This window comes from Rattus norvegicus, chromosome 4 (assembly GCF_036323735.1).
Source record: "Rattus norvegicus strain BN/NHsdMcwi chromosome 4, GRCr8, whole genome shotgun sequence".
Lineage (NCBI taxonomy): Eukaryota > Metazoa > Chordata > Mammalia > Rodentia > Muridae > Rattus > Rattus norvegicus.
Genome location: NC_086022.1, coordinates 14,480,992 through 14,497,253, shown reverse-complemented (window position 1 = coordinate 14,497,253; position 16,262 = coordinate 14,480,992). Strand labels below are relative to the sequence as shown.

Sequence of the window (16,262 nt, the reverse complement as noted above, 5' to 3'; positions counted from 1 at the left end):
TATCATTAGTCTTCCTTAGGAAGAAATAAGGAAGCAAAGAACACACACATACATACATGTGCACCAAGCATATGTGCTTGCTTGTTCTCCCTCAATGAGCAGAGATGCAAAGGCCCTCAGCAATGCTGGAGTACATTCAAGAGTCATAACCAACCAGGGACGGAGGGGCACAGCTCACCAAAATAAGGACATACATGGCGCCTCTAGCAAACACGCTAAGAGGGGGAAGGCATTTCTTCTAAAGTCAGAAATGAGACCAGAGTATGCACTCTCCTCATTCTTATTCAATATCATGATTATATTCTTAGCCAAAGCAGTAAAGCAAGAAAAAAAAAAGATAGTAATACAAATTAACTGTAGACTGTATGATCACGCACTAAAACACATTAAAGACTCTTCTTAAAACCTCCTAAATCTGATAAACACTTTCAGTATTCAGTTATAAAAAAAAAAAAAGGCAACATCCAAAACCAAGTAGGGTTTTTTTTTTTTTTTGTTTTTCTTTTGTTTTGTTTTGTTTTGGTTTTTTTTTTTTTAACTATTCCAATATCATAAGAAAAAAATTAGGGAATAATCTCATTCGCGATAACTGAAAAAAGCCACATATATGTATATACACACACGGGGAAGGGAGAGAGAGAGAGAACACCTAAGAATAACTTCACTAAGTAAGTAGAGGAGGTCCCCATTGCCAGGGCTGCTGACACTGACTTTGATACAAGGACATTACAGTCAGAGGCGGCAGTGTCCTTGATGTACAGGGAAAGGAAATGCCTGTTTGGTGAGCAAAGGACTTGAAAGCTAACCAGATTCTATGTCACCTGTGGTTTCTGAAAAGCACAGGTTTTAGAGACTTGAGGAGAGTTGCTGTGAAGCTAAATGCTCATTGCTAGGTTTGGAGATGTGTGGCGGGCTGTGGAGATGTGTGGCGGGCTGTGGAGATGTGTGGCGGGCTGTGGAGAGGTGTGGCGGGCTGTGGAGAGGTGTGGCGGGCTGTGGAGAGGTGTGGCGGGCTGTGGAGAGGTGTGGCGGGCTGTGGAGAGGTGTGGTGGGCTGTGGAGATGTGTGGCGGGCTGTGCAGTACGGTTCCTCAGTCAGCTACAAGGCCAGACAAGCTTCAGTGCTCACTAACGGTTTTAGGTTTTAGATTCTGTGAGAACTGCCATGAGTGCGTTATGCAATGCATTTGATCCAACTCATCACACAGGGTTCTATAAAAATTGTGGTATTAAAAACTTAGCAAATAGCAGGATCCTAAGGAAAATAAGACGTTCTGCTGACTCAGTACAGAGAAGGGGAAAGAGCCAGGTACAGGCACTGCTTGTGGGATGCACTCACAGAAGAGAGTGACAGTAGCCCAAGCTTTTCCCACAGCCACAGGAAATGAATGGCAGGACACATACTTCTGGATTTGCTCATGTTTTGGATCCGGGTCCCTCATCCCAGCTCTCACTATTCTACCTACTGGCAGCTTCAGTGAGAATATTTGGTCCGGAGACCAAATAGCAGGTAGGGAGGCTTCCACACTGGGAGGAAACCCAAGCCCACCACCCATAAGTCACAAGGTCGTCCAGTCTGGGCTGAGGGGGCTGATGTCACTGTTTTCTTAAGCCTTGAGGAGATGAACCGCGTGCACTACATTTCAGCAGCAGATCTAAAGCTAAGTGATAAGGGGCAGAATTAACTTTAGGCACCTGCTTGGTCACAGAGAGGAAGGGGCTGAGATTAAAGGCCTCTGTAGAAGGACTGTAAAATCATGGCATTAATTTTAGAAGGGGTCACTTGGTTCCACTGAGAATACTGGTTTTAATTAGTCAGAATATAAACTGGGTATTGCAAATTGTGCAGCCTCATGCCAACACCCCCCCCCCCAAGCATGCCCACAGCCCTGTTATACCCAGCTGCCTACTTACGAGGAGATGGACTTGCAGAATTGCATCTTGAGGATCCGGAGTTGTTTGCAGCCTATTTGAAGGTCCTGGAGGATCTGGTCTGTGAGTTGGACACAGCCAGAGATGTCCAAAATGTGCAGATAATGGCACCTTGCCGATAATATCTCCATCCCTCCATCGGTGATCTGAGCACAGGCAAAGCAAGAAGCAGTTACTAAGCAGCTCTGTCCTCCAGGAGGGCACTGTCTTATTCAGGGTGCTGTAATAAAACATGATAGACTCCATGGCTCAAACCAAGTACTTATTTCTTACAGTTCTGAAGCCTGGGAAATCCAAGACTAAAATCAAAATGGCTGCACATTCGGTGTCTGGCAAAGTACAGGTTTGCAAATGTCTGCCTCATACTGTAGACAAAGTGGCATGGAGAACTCCCGACTCTGCCTCTTCTTATAAAGACATAACCCATAATAGCAGCTTCTCTTCCATGACCTCTTCTATTCTGTTCACCTCCCAAAGGCCCCACTTCAGGACACTGTTGCATGGATTAGTTGGGGCTTAAACACTGGTGGGCAGTGACAGGGGAGGGGGCAAGCATTCTGGCTGTAGCAAACAAATCAGGGTCCTGGTAGATCTTCTTTCACTAAGTTTGTTCCATGATAAGCCACGTTTGTGGTTTGACTACTTCTAAATAAGATCGCAAGAGTGAAATATGTGCTTCAAGTGACACTAAGCGGATTCATGATTTTCGTCGTTGTTGTTCTTTACTCAAGCATCCTCCGGTTTGGATGAGAAGCACTGTTGGATTTTCTTTAGTAATTAATACCTGTTGGGTCCTTATGAGGAACTTAGGAAATGCTACAGCAACCAGGCTGCCCGTGCTTGAAATCCTCTGAAATGGGGTTGGGGATTTAGCTCAGTGGTAGAGTGCTTGCCTAGCAAGCGCAAGGCCCTGGGTTCAGTCCCCAGCTCCGAAAAAATAAATAAATAAATAAATCCTCTGAAAACTTTGCCAGTTTGGGAAAGTATGCTCAATACCATTATATGTTACAGAAATATATATATGGGATGGTCTCCACGTGGGATCAGATTGCCATGAGAAGGGTCTGGACATCTGTGGTAGGTCATGTACAAGAATGAGTACCCCGGTTCTGGACAGAGAGCAGTCAGTGTACAGCGTGAGGGTGATAAGAAGGGCAAGTCTCACTCAGACAGATCTTGGCCAGGCTTCTAGCTGTCTGTCCAGCTGTCCTGGAGAGTTAATTCAACTTCATTTCTAGTTTATTTCACTGACTTGGGGTCTGGCTTTTGATTTATGGCTGAACTGAAATTTGCTGCAGAGTAAGCTAGATTACTCTCCCTAGAGGAATTTTTCCGACTGGATTTAATTTCCTACTTTATATATATGAGCTCTTAAAAAAAAAAAGTATACTATGGGGCTCACTTAGCTCATTGTTTTTTAACATAAAGTCAAGAGAATTATGCAGAAAAGCCCTTTGGTTTGAAATGTAGACTTTTTAAGTATTAGAAAGTGGATGCTGTCATTGTCTAGGCATTCCCTGGTTCCAGAACATGCTTGGGACTAAGGCTCAGAATTGTAACTGGCTCTCAGGAAACTTCCTCAGACATCCCTGCGGTGATAATCAAGTCTCTGGGGATCTGGTGTCATTGGAAACCGAATCCTTCAGCATTACAGAGGGACACCGAAGTGAAGGGACCGTCCAGGCAGGTGGAGCTCAGAGGGGGAGGGTTTGCACAGAGACCTGAAAGGAGCCCTCATCTGTGGTTTGGAAACCCATGTGTTCAACAGGGAGGTAATGTCTGGGGGGGTTTATGACTCAAGGGCTGGAAACTGGAGACAGAGTTGAGTTGGCGATATTCCTGACTCAGATACGAGATGCTAGCCTTGGCCCACTGGACAGACTGTTACTCCCAGCACGACTTCCTTTGAGTCTCTGGGAAACTGTTTTTGGTTTCTTTAAAATGAAGTTACTTCCTATCTTAGAAGAAATATAAGCACGCTACTTTAAAAATTAGCAAAGGAGACACCACTAGCAACGTGTCACCTGAAAGCATAACTACTTCTGACATCCTACAGCGTATCTTAATTAGGTTCCGGGAAATTTGAAAAAAAAAAAAAAAAAAAAAAGGTTTCAAAACACAATGCAATCGTGGTCTGCTTAACCTCCTGCTCTCTCGGAATGTGCTGCTGGCCTACCAGCCGCTTGGAGAGCCTGTGGGAGGACAGTGCCATGTCCAACTAAAGAACTCTTCTCAGCTGAGGACCCCTATACCAGCCAGCTTCGAGTGGAGCTAGCAGACGGTCACTGCGACATAGACAACCCTAGCTCAGCGTCTAGTAGAAGGGCCCCCAGCCTGACACCAGCTGGTCCACTGCACTGTGAGTAAACAAAATGAGAGGGGTCTGAGCCAGAGAGAGGTCCTGGGTCGAGAGTGTGCACTGCTCTCACAGAGGACCTGAGTTTTGTTCCCCACACCCATACCGGGCTACCTATCACTGCCTGCAACTCCCCAGTGGGAATCCAACACCTCTGGCCTCTGTGGGTACACCCATGTGCACACAACCAAACACTGACACGCATACATATGCAGAACTAAAAATAAATATGTTTTTAAAGTTAAAAAAATGTGAGTTGTCTAAGCCATCAATTTTGGGGGCGATTGGTTGCATAGTAACAGGTGATACACATTATATATACACTGTGTATATGTTATAGATTACTATATATACATGTATACATACATTATATATAATGTATATTATATACATCAGCCAACATCACACATCAGTTATGATAAAAAAAAATCCATTGATCGTTTCTTTATAACCATTATAAAACCTTGAACTGACATAGGACCCTGTGGAAACCTCTAAACTGAAGAATCTCCAATCTTCCACTTCCTAAAGATCCTGTAACTTTCTAGAACAGACCACCAGCTGGGGACCAAGTGTGCAAAGGCATAAACCTAAGGGGCTATGACCTGTGCAAAGCACACCTTCTCAGATGTCCTCATATGGCCAGCTGTCTCCTGGTGGCTTTGCACTCATCCAGCTCCCTCCTCCTTCCCAACTGTTAGCTCGAAAGGGTACCTAGACTCCCCGAGTATGACATTCTAAGCTGGGGACTGATTGGACACCCTGGTTCTGTGCCAGTCCCCCTACAAACAGGATGCCCCTCAGTAATTTATCTTAGCATGTCATTTTGCCCTTTGGGGCACGAAGTGCATAGCTGGGGCTCAGAATACTGCTTTCTGGAGCCCCTGACTACAGTGTAAGGGGCAGGCCTAGTGGAAACTTGTCCACTGGGGCAGCTTTCCTCAGCTCTATGAAGTGGCGACTGTGTCTGTCCTTTGCTACCTCTCTGCAAATCACACTTCCTGCCCCGTGCTGTAGATGGGTATATTCTGCCTCGGACAAGTTGGTAACTAGGATACAGAGAATCTCCTCCTTGTTGCCTACATCTCCCAACAGAAACGTGCTCTCTAAGCCCTCGCCTACTTGAGGTTTTTCCCCTCACAGGTAAATTGTATACGTATTTCATTATTGCCATCGATTTCTTTCTTCTCCCTTATTCTTCCTTTATAATTGTCACTAACGTCTACCTCAAGCCACCATGATCCTACCGCATGCCCATCGAAGGTGACAAGAGGGTCACCCTGTTAAGAGCACTGCTCAGGTCTTGGTATTGGGCCCATATCAACCCACTTTCTTCCTGGTGTCAGAGGCATTTTCCTCAGTCGGCATTTCAGTGCTGTAGACACGAGGGCCCAGCACTGCTGACTGACCTGGAGGCGAGGGGGCTGCTGGGAAAAGCAAACCTTTCCCGAGATCGGAGTAATATATACACATTCAGAATTCGCCAGTGACTTCTGGAAAACCGCAGCTGTAATGATGATACACCCTAACCCGTGGTCCCTCATAAAGTAGGCAAAGTGAGGCAAGTTGGTGGCTCTTCAGAATGACCCAGTAAGTACCCCTTCCTCTCCCAAACCAGGACAGTCATGTGACCTCTCACCTGACTGGCAATCTGGACAGGCAAGCCAAGCCCTTCTGTTATTGTTCTGAAGGACTTTACTTCCCTTTCCTCCCCCTCACGGTAAGAACACTTAATGTTAATTTACCTTTGTCGAATCCTTTCTCTTTCCTCTAGAATCCCTTGTCTGTTTCTCTCTCCCCTGTGCTCTTAGAGCCCTCCCATCATGCTCTTTCTTCCCGATTTCCTTTGTTAGCAGAGCCACTAGAGAGCCTGTCCCGTCCTCCATCTGCCCTGTGCTATAACCAGAGTAGTTCCCGCTGACCTGTGCTGCTAGTCATGCAAGCAAGAGCTCCTGTGAGCATTCATGGTCAACATGCAGCCAGGTGGCCACTGCAGCTGGTGCACGAGCTTCTTGACACACACGGCTCACTTCCAGAGTCACGTGACATGGACCAGAAAAAAACTTCCAGTTTCCCTCATTCTAACCAAATTCATTATTAAGACAAATCTTGTAGCTAGGCATGGTGATACGTACCTGTCACCTCAGCACCTAGAAGGCTGAGATAGGAGAATGGCATCTAGCTCAGGGCCAGCCTGGTCTACTCATAAATTCCTGCCTAGCCTGGGCTAAGTGTTAAGACTCTTATATATTAAAAAATAAAAAGTTTTTACTGTAAACTTTCTAGATTTACTTTGTTCTAGCTTGCCAGATCGTTCCCCTGCCTCATTCTCCTCTTTATCTGATGCATTAGTGAGGAAGATTTGGGAAATTCCAGATTCATTCTCCACCCCTCAAGCCAACAGTGTAAGTGTCTGAATTCATAGCCCAGCAAGGATGTACAGCCCCTGAGAACTGGGGTGATGCTGTTCAAATAAACGCCAGTGGGTGTGCACAGCACAACAACTTGAGTACTTTTTATGGCTTATATTTTCTTCCTTCTGAATATTATGCCATCTCCAAGTTCTCCCTGGTAACACGTTTGCATTTTTAATCTTCTGTTTAGAGACTTCCTTGCTGACCTGGGAATGCTGGCCTGACCGTGGTTATCATGTGGAATGTTAGCCTCTGAGCGGGAGCTAAGTGGATAGTGTAGGCCTCTCTCCAAACCTGAGTGAAGGGTCATCTTGGCGGGTGTGTGGAGAACACTCTCCTGTCAGGAGTTTTTAATCTTACACTGTGGACTGGCAAGGTCTTTAGAGAAGAGGTGTCTAATCTCCTGCCTGAAAGAAAGTTCTGGTCACCATATTCTGAATGCCGGTGAGAGGATAAAGTGCTTAAGTATCTGCTCCAAATTCTGGGGCCTTGTTCCCCATTTCACTTTTGTACCCAAACTCCCAGTGAAGCGTGACCTTTCCCTGCACAGAAACCCTCTGCTTCACTATCTCTAGACAATGGCAATTTTGCTTTCCAGGGGACATTTGGCAGTGTCTGAAGACGTTCTTGGTTTTCTTTTTCTTCCTTTTTTTTTCTTCCTCTTTTTTTTAAAAATTAGATATTTTCTTTACTTACATTTTAAATGTTATCCCATTCCCCTATTTCCTCCCTGGCTTTCCCCCTACATGGGAAGTGTGTGTGTGTGTGTGTGTGTGTGTGTGTGTGTGTGCGGTGGGGGAGGTCATTGAGCCTTCACAGGGCCAAGGGTCTCTCCTCTCATTGATGCTTGACAAGGCCATCCTCTGCTACATATGTGGCTGGGTCATGGGTCCCTCCAGGTGTATTCTTTGGTTGGTGGTTTAGTCTCTAGGAGCTCTGGGGGCAGAGGGGTCTGGTTGGTTGATATTGTTGTTCTTCCTATGGGGTTACAAACCTCTTCAGCTTCTTCAGTCCTTTCTCTAACTCCTCCATTGGAGACACCTTTCTCGGTTCAATGGTTGGCTTCAAGCATTCACCTCTGTATTTGTTAGGCTCTGGCAGAGACTCTCATGAGACAGCTAGATCAAGCTCCTGTCAGCATGCACTTCTTGGCGTCCACAAATATATGGAATGGATCCCTGGGTGGGGCTGTCTCTGCTCTGGTTTTCAAGATGGGAAACACAGGGTCCCAGATGCTAGGAACCTGGTGCCTGGAGGGCATGGGTGTTAGTGGCTATTCAGCAATGACAGGAATACCCTCCCTCCTCACTGCAAAGGACTGCCTTGCCTGGAACTTCAGAACTGTCAGGGTTGAGAAAATGTGTGTCCATGCTTCTGGTTTGGGTGGGGACCTGCCCAGAGATGTGGAACAGAAGGGGTCTGGCGTCTCTAGAGAATTGAAAAAGGACTGTAGATCCCTCCTAACACCATCCCCAAAGTCTATACTACAGCCAAGCTTAAAGCCTATTGTGTGGCTCAGATGTTCTCAGCTTTCTCTCCTGTGCCGTGGGGTCCCATGCTGGCTCTGTCACCTAAGTTGTTTCCAGTTTCCTCTCTCCTGTGTCCCTCCTGTTCATTATACTTTGAAATATTATTCCATCCTTTAAAAAGACAAAACACAAACCTTCTGCATTTCTGACTTTCCTGTACACAGGAAAAAAGAATCTGAAAACAAAGTATTTAAGCGCCAGCGCTGTGTGTCTTGCAGCGCTGGTCACGACAGTGGACGCTTTGCTTCTCCCTGCAAGCGATGGTGCGCTCAGTGCTTACAGTGAGCGCTATTTCTTCTGTGGCATTTCATCTCATATTTTTTTTTTCAGGAAAGCCATATGCGCTCAAAGTTAAGACCAGAGATGACCAAATAACCTTTCTACCTGCCCCTCCGAGGAAATGGCTAGGGAGTTAAACCTTAGCTTCTTGTGCTGTTTATTATTTACTAAGGCACAAAGTCAGTGAGGCTATGCGTTAACACTTACGTGGCTTTCTGTACAGGAGACAGGCACATTATGCCTGCAGAAACTCCAAGCCAAGGTTCTGGCTGTGCTGTCCCGTAGGATATTAACCAATTTTAGATCTAACCTAAGACCCTCTTGGGTGCCCCTCCAGTTCTTTCTAATGCTCTATGCCATGATTTTATGATTTTTTTTCTGATCTACTCATTGGTGAATTAAACGAATCTCTGGCACAAACTTGTATTTCCATATAATTCTGGGTGGTGGCGGCGCACACCTTTAATCCCAGCACAGGAGGCCAGCCTGGTGTACAGAGTGAGTTCCAGGACAGCCAGAGCTACCCAGAGAAACCCTGTCTCAAAAAACAAAAACAAACAAATGAAAAAGACAAAAAAAAACATATTTTCACAAGGGTAATATCTTGAATGTTGATAAGCTCTACTTTGGCACAAACAAAATCCTAGAGCTAGTTCCGATTTGGAGGTGAGAAAACGAACGCATCCAATGATTCCACCAGGCGTGGCAGATCCTGCCAGTGCTGACCTTCGACTTGCCTATGCTCCCGCTGCCATGCGTACCTTTGGGCATCCAGCGATGTGAAGGGATGTAATTCGAGTGCAGAAAATGGCTATAGTTTTTATAATGTCATCTGTCAGCTGGGCGCAGTAGGAGACATCCAAGTGTTCCAAGGCCAGCGAGGTTTTACAGAACGCCTGGAAGAGAGTCCAAGGTCACAGCTTTGGGTTTGTTTGTTTGTTTTTCTTTACTTTCTCTTAGTCTTTTTCCAAACTCCGTGTCCATCTGAAACCACCTTAGCTACAGTGGTTTATTTAGTATACATTTCAGTCCCCTAAATACAGATTTTTTTTCCCCATGAACAAAACAAACAACCAAACATTACATCCCAAATCAGTATGTCAAAAGATGCATGTTAAATTAACACTTCATTAACACCCACATTCCTGCTAGCAAAAGGCAGCTTTTCTGAAGTCCCCTTGGATGGCATGTGACTGGTATATTTTAACAGAGTTGTACTCATCCAGATGAGTGGAGGAGGGGGTATAGATGCCAGAGTAGATACCAGGTACTGAAGGATTAAAAATTAATAATAAGCCGCCTAGCTACCCAAAAAGAAGAGGTAGGGTCTGTGAGAACATGAACTTTTCACCCCTCCCTTGCTGTACAATGGTTCCTGGAACATTCTTGCATGAAAAGTTTCCTGGAACAGCCACAATGACCCATAGCCTCCGGCCACAATGGTCCAATGGCCCTGAAAATGTCACTACCCCTAATCACAATGTCACAAAGTCCTGGGTGTGTTGCCTAGTGTTACACATGACTAGCATATGACCTAAATGTATGGGCAGTTTGTGGTTTTGGAATTCCCCTCCTCCCTCCCTCTTGATCCCCCTGGTTTGTGGTTTTTTCCTTTATAAGCTCTGTGAAAATTCAGGTCGGGGTCGAACTCCTCTACTCCCTGTGTGGTGTATGAGTCTCGACCCCAGCATGCTGGCCTGAGCTCTCGTTTCATCTCGCTCACAATAAATCTTCCTCGTGTGATTACAGCAGGTCGGTGTCTGTGTCCTACTGGGTGCGCGTCTTTCCCGAGACTTGAGTGGGGGGCTCCCTTCGGGGGTCTTTCATTTGGGGGCTCGTCCGGGATCTGCGCGACCACCCAGGGGTCCTAGACCCACTTGGAGGTAAGATTCTCTGTTTTATCTCAGCGCTGTGTCTGGGTCTGTGTCTATGTTCTGTCTGGGAATCTGGTGCGATCGCTGTTTCGGTTTTGCGGACGCTCAGTGAGACCGCGCTCCAGGAAGGAGAGCGGGGTGGATAGGGATAGACGTGTCCAGGTACCCACCGTCCGTTCGCCCTGGGAGACGTCCCAGGAGGACAAGGGGGGACCAGGGACGCCTGGTGAACCCCATCTGATAGGTCCAGAGGAGACTTTACTCCTTGACGACCGGTTTGTTAGGCAAGGTCTGCGACCTGCCGATCAGTTTCAGTGCCTCTGGTCGACACGAAGTCGACGTCGGTTTTGTTTTTTTTTTTTTTTCTCTTTTGTTTGTGCTCGTGTGTGTGAGTGTGTGTGAATTAAGTCCTGTAGTCTGTGTTTTTCGGTACCGGTTTAAGGTCTTAGTGCACTGTCTGGGCAGATGAAGGATTCCTGCCCTGTGCACGAGAGTCTTAGTGCACTGTCTGGGCAGAAGAAGGTTTCCTGCCCTGTGCACGGGTGGAAGAAGGTTCCCCACCCCGAAATGGCGCCTGTGAGTAGATGAAGGATTCCTACTCCGAATAGTCTTTTTCTTTCTTTTTTTCCTTTTTAGAAAGCGCACCGGGGGACGCCCCAATCGCGCAGGCTCTGGGACTCGTGAGAGACGTTCCACGAGTCAGCCTTTGTTGGGTCCTGGCTCTGGGACGCGTGAGAAACGTTCCACGAGCCGAATTTTGTCGGGAGGACCCGGCAACGGGCAGTCAAAAAGATCTGACTGTGACTTTGGAGGTCATGTTCGGCTGCCTATTTAAGTATAGGCACGGACAAGTGTGCTTAGATGTGTTAGTGTCTGTTGTCTGTATTCTGTTTCTGTGTTTGGTATCCCGGAAGCAGCTAAGGTTAAGCTGCAGTTTGGGCCAGGTACTGAAGGTACCAGGCATCTGTGGAAATTGGTTATAGGATGCTTTGTCTTGGTCTTGTTTGTCTGGATTGTTTTCTGTGGTATTGTCCAGTGTTTTTTTTGACTTTTGTTTCGTGTTTGAATTTGGACTGACGACCGTGTTTAAAATCTTGGACTGACGACTGTGTTTGAAATCATGAAACTGTTTGCTTTGTTCGTCGAAGAGTTTTACTTGGTCCCCTTAACGCTTAGTGAGTAAGAAACTTAATTTTGTAGACCCCGCTCTAGTGGCAGTGTGTTGGTTGATAGCCAAAGTTAATTTTTAAAACATAGTGTTTTGGGGGTTGGGGATTTAGCTCAGTGGTAGAGCTCTTGCCTAGCAAGCGCAAGGCCCTGGGTTCGGTCCCCAGCTCTGAAAAAAGGAAAGAAAAACAAAACAAAAACATAGTGTTTTATCTGTGCTTATGCTCGCAGCCAGCTGTGATGAACTGGGAAAGATTTAAATTTTGCTTGGGAGCAAAGAATCTTAAAGGCGGAGTTTCAGCCGGTATGACACTTAGTGCTTAGCTGCCTAAAAGATCAGAAATGCTGTCAACAGGCTATAAAAAAGGGACAGGCTGTGTTAAAAATGCTACATGAAGAATAATCTAAAAAGGCTGAGAGCTAGGTGGGGCTATAAGGAAAACAAGAACAGGAAAGGAATTTCTGACATTTGCTCACAGAAGGAGAGTGCTCATTTAGAGAAGTTCTTTAAGGAAGCCTGCCTTATCTGCTGTCTTTATTCCAAGGGAGGAGTCAGTCTCCAGCACTAAATTACTTGGAGGTGGCCAAGGTCAGGATTAATGTTTTCTTTTCCTTGGCCCCTTTAAACCCAGTGAGACAGTTTGGTAAAGGGCTACTACTGAGGTCCTGATAGCCCCAGGTGAACTGGTTACAATTCTTTTATCAGCCCCCTGGCATCTAGCACCCAGGTTCTAACCATCTCTCCATCCTTTTGTTATTAGTTGTTACTAGAAGCCTAGTGTCATTTGGAGGCTGGTTCTCTTGAGAGGCAAAGCCATGGAGCTGACACTGACAATGGCCTTTTTGTTCCAAGAAAGGCCTCCTGGTTTAGCTGTGTGACTAAATGCTGTTTGCCCTCTTCGGTAGACTCTATTCTCAAGATTCTCTTGTTTTCTCACCATCCCATTTGATATGCTTGTTAGTAACTGTTACAGGTCTTCTTTACCACCGATGAAAGACGGAATCCTACTGGAGACCAGAAAAAAATGTTCCAGACACGGATAGAAGGCCCTCACTTCTGCCTGCTCTCTTCAGACGCCTGAAGGTAGGGAGTGCCAGGTCTGCCGCCAGGCTCCAAGGGTGGGTCTCTGAGGGGCTGGAAAGTGCCCCACCAATCTGGCTAAGATAAGGAAAAGATATGAAGAGAAAGTTACAGAAACTTGAAGGGTTAAGCTAAGTCGCTGAGAGAGTTATTGTAAGTTGCAGAGAAAATAAGTTGATGCATGGTTCAGGGTCTGTGCAGAAAAGTGGACAGCACCTAATAGCTGTAGAAGAAGATGCAGAGAGACAGAAAAAAGAAAGAAAGAAAGAAAGAAAGAAAGAAAGAAAGAAAGAAAGAAAGAGGTAAAGAGTGCAGGAAGCTAGGGAAGAAAAGAGACTAAAAGAAGAGGAAGCTAGAGAGCTAAAGAGAGATAAAAGACAAGAGAGGAACATATACTGGCCACAGTAGTTAGGGAACCTAGGAAGACAGTACCTGGCAACAGAAGAGAATTCCTGGCTAAAGATCAGTGTGCCTAATGCAAAGAAAAAAAAGACACTGGGTCAGGGACTGCCCCAGAAAGAACAAGAGGGGACACTGGAGAGAGCCTCTTGGTCCTAGAGTGCTGGCTATGTACAGAGATAGAAGGGAAGTGTGGATGCAGGGACCCAATGCTCTGTGCTCCTATGCCCCCCTCCAGTGGGCCAGTATCCAAAGACCTTTGGTACAGGGGCCTACTGGCAACAAACAATACTTATGGACTGCCCGAAGAACAGTGGACCTTGGCGTGGGCCGGGTAACCCACTAGTTCATAGTCATCCCTGACTGCCCCTATCCCTTGCTCATGAGAAAATTGCTCCCCAAAATGGCTTGCGTGGGCTGAAATGGCTGGGTGAGGCCATGTGTATGCATATCTACAGACTGTGTATGCGGAGCTTAAGACCTGTCTCAGTGCACCAGTACCTGATGCTGGGAGACGAATGGCTTAGCGCTGTTCTACTTGGAACATATCACTCCTGCCAGCCGGGCACTAACAATTATCACCCAATCCAGGACTTAAACTGTGATAGAATGGCTGATGTTCTGCCTTTGAATAGAGTGTCCCAAAAGATGGGACCACTGGTCAGCTGCCATGGACTAGATTCTCCACCTGTTGGGGGCAATCTGGTCACCTTGCTGCCCAATCCTGACCTGGAGCCACCACAGCACGAGTGTCAAGCACTGGCAGAAGCCCATGGGTGGAGGAAAGACCTCTGCGACTGGCTGATTGACCCCTGCTGAAAGCCGAGGCTACCTTGTCCACAGACGGGAACAGTTCTCTTCATGAAGGTCAGAGATAGGTGGGTGCTGCCATGGTGGACAACACAATGTCATCTGGGATGGCTGAACCTCTACCCCCCCAGTACATCAGCACTGCAGATGCCTTTGCCATCTCTTGGATGCCCTGGTGAAGCCAACAACTGTGAGTACTATTCATTGCTCAGGATATCAGGAGGGAAGAGATTCAGTGGCATTGGGCAGTAACAAAGCAGATAAAGTGGCTCGGAAAATGGTTATGCAGGAGCCCATCCTGGTTGCAGGCCTGCAAGAGACAGCCACTGGGAACTGGGATCGGACTAAGGGATGGCCTCACTTAGAAAAGGCCCAAATTGCTTAAAAGATAAAGGACAATGGCACATTGAGGGGAAAGCTATACTCCCCAGAGAACAAAGAAAAGACTCACTTTGCCAAATACAGAAATGGACTCAATTAGGAGATAAAAAGTTTGTCCAAGTAGTTAAGTGTATGTAATAGACTTTAAGATTTTAGCCAGAGAGACAGTAGAAAGTATAAGGTATGTCAATAAGTGAATGCTTAGCAAGCAAACAGGGCAAAGAGACCTAGAGAGTTTGGTGAAAAGTCGAAGTGAACTTCACTGAGATAAAACCAGAAAAATATAATCACAAGTATCTCCTAGTGCTTGTAGATACTTTTTCAGGAATAGATAGAAGCTTTCCTCACCAAACAAGAGACGGCCTCTGCAATCATCAAGAAGATACTGGAAGAAATCTTCCTCCGATTTGGAATGCCCAAGGTAATCTGGTCAGACAACTGGCCCTACTTTCGTTGCTAAGGTAAGCCAGGGTGTGGCCAAGTATTTAGAGGTCAATTGGAAATTACATTGTATTTACAGACCTCAAAGTTCAGGACAGGTAGGGTAAATAAATAGAACTCTAAAAGAGACCCTGACCAAATTAACCATGGAGACTGGCACAGACTGGGTGACACTCCTTCCCTCTTGCTCTCTTCAGAGCAAGAAATACCCCTTCCAGATTCAGCCTTACCCCCTTTGAGATCTTATATGGGGCCTCAGCCCCCCTGACTGTATTAGATGATGTTACTGAACCAACATGTCATAGTGCCATAGTAATAATGATTTGTGTGCCAGGCTAAAAGACCTACAGGTGATACAGAAAGAAATCTGCTCACAGCTGACAGCAGCCTATGCCCCGGAGACCCCTGAGACATCCCATCAGTTCCAGGTTGCAGCTACACTGAGTCCAGACACTCGAGCCTCGCTGGAAAGGACCGTACCTGGTGCTGCTGACCACCCTGACAGCTGTCAATTCTCAGCCCTCACCAGCCGTGTACTAGCTGTTGGGGCTGAGAGCTGGGACCTAGAGGGAAATTCAGTCATGTTTGTCCTGGGTTCTATCAAGATAGGTGTGGGATAGGCTTGATTTCCATTACAAATGATGTAACATTGCATATGTTAGTACTCTTAACACTTCTTGGGACTGTGCCTCAGGGATCACAGTCCGTATAAGCTTAGAAGTTCTAAAAGCTAGTCATGACCTTGGTGGATAGGCTTGGATAGTGTCCAGGTTAGAATCCTCATGTTAAGACTACAATACCAAGCTGTTATGCTAGATGAAGCTGAGTTCTCCATGAAGTTCTAGGATTAGAACTATTAACAAAAAGAAGAAGTGGGGAATGAAGGATTAAAAATTAATAATAAGCCGCCTAGCTACCCAAAAAGAAGAGGTAGGGTCTGTGAGAACATGAACTTTTCACCCCTCCCTTGCTGTACAATGGTTCCTGGAACATTCTTGCATGAAAAGTTTCCTGGAACAGCCACAATGACCCATAGCCTCCGGCCACAATGGTCCAATGGCCCTGAAAATGTCACTACCCCTAATCACAATGTCACAAAGTCCTGGGTGTGTTGCCTAGTGTTACACATGACTAGCATATGACCTAAATGTATGGGCAGTTTGTGGTTTTGGAATTCCCCTCCTCCCTCCCTCTTGATCCCCCTGGTTTGTGGTTTTTTCCTTTATAAGCTCTGTGAAAATTCAGGTCGGGGTCGAACTCCTCTACTCCCTGTGTGGTGTATGAGTCTCGACCCCAGCATGCTGGCCTGAGCTCTCGTTTCATCTCGCTCACAATAAATCTTCCTCGTGTGATTACAGCAGGTCGGTGTCTGTGTCCTACTGGGTGCGCGTCTTTCCCGAGACTTGAGTGGGGGGCTCCCTTCGGGGGTCTTTCAGTACACCAGGGGCAACGGTGGGAAGAGCGCAGCCTTTGAGTTTTACTCCCTTTCCGTCGTGTATGACCTCAGATATTTTTACAGATAATACAGCCTTTTGGAGCCTCAGCCTGCTCTACTGATTAAGGCAAACACTACCTATATGACGGCATTAGTTTGAAATCC

General features: G+C 46.3%; 2 protein-coding genes and 1 long non-coding RNA gene across 6 annotated transcripts in view; 2 read left to right on the top strand and 1 right to left on the bottom strand.

Moving 5' to 3' along the window:
• Positions 1 to 16,262, bottom strand: part of Fbxl13 (F-box and leucine-rich repeat protein 13) — a 198,460-nt gene that overhangs the window by 8,238 nt on the left and 173,960 nt on the right. For 3 of the 4 annotated variants that reach the window (XM_039106881.2, XM_039106883.2, XM_039106882.2), the window contains 2 exons: positions 9,271 to 9,405; positions 1,914 to 2,077 (listed from right to left, as the gene is read on the bottom strand). In XM_039106881.2, coding sequence (XP_038962809.1) covers positions 1,914 to 2,077; positions 9,271 to 9,405 — 299 coding nt within the window. Of the gene's footprint in view, positions 1 to 1,393; positions 1,661 to 1,913; positions 2,078 to 9,270; positions 9,406 to 16,262 lie in introns of those variants that run through there. The other variant, XM_039106884.2, reaches the window with a different exon arrangement.
• Positions 1 to 16,262, top strand: part of Fam185a (family with sequence similarity 185, member A) — an 86,003-nt gene that overhangs the window by 57,914 nt on the left and 11,827 nt on the right. The window lies entirely within an intron of this gene.
• Positions 9,400 to 16,019, top strand: LOC134486551 (uncharacterized). Its single transcript, XR_010065747.1, has 2 exons — positions 9,400 to 12,634; positions 14,997 to 16,019. It is a non-coding gene; the product is annotated as an uncharacterized LOC134486551 (long non-coding RNA).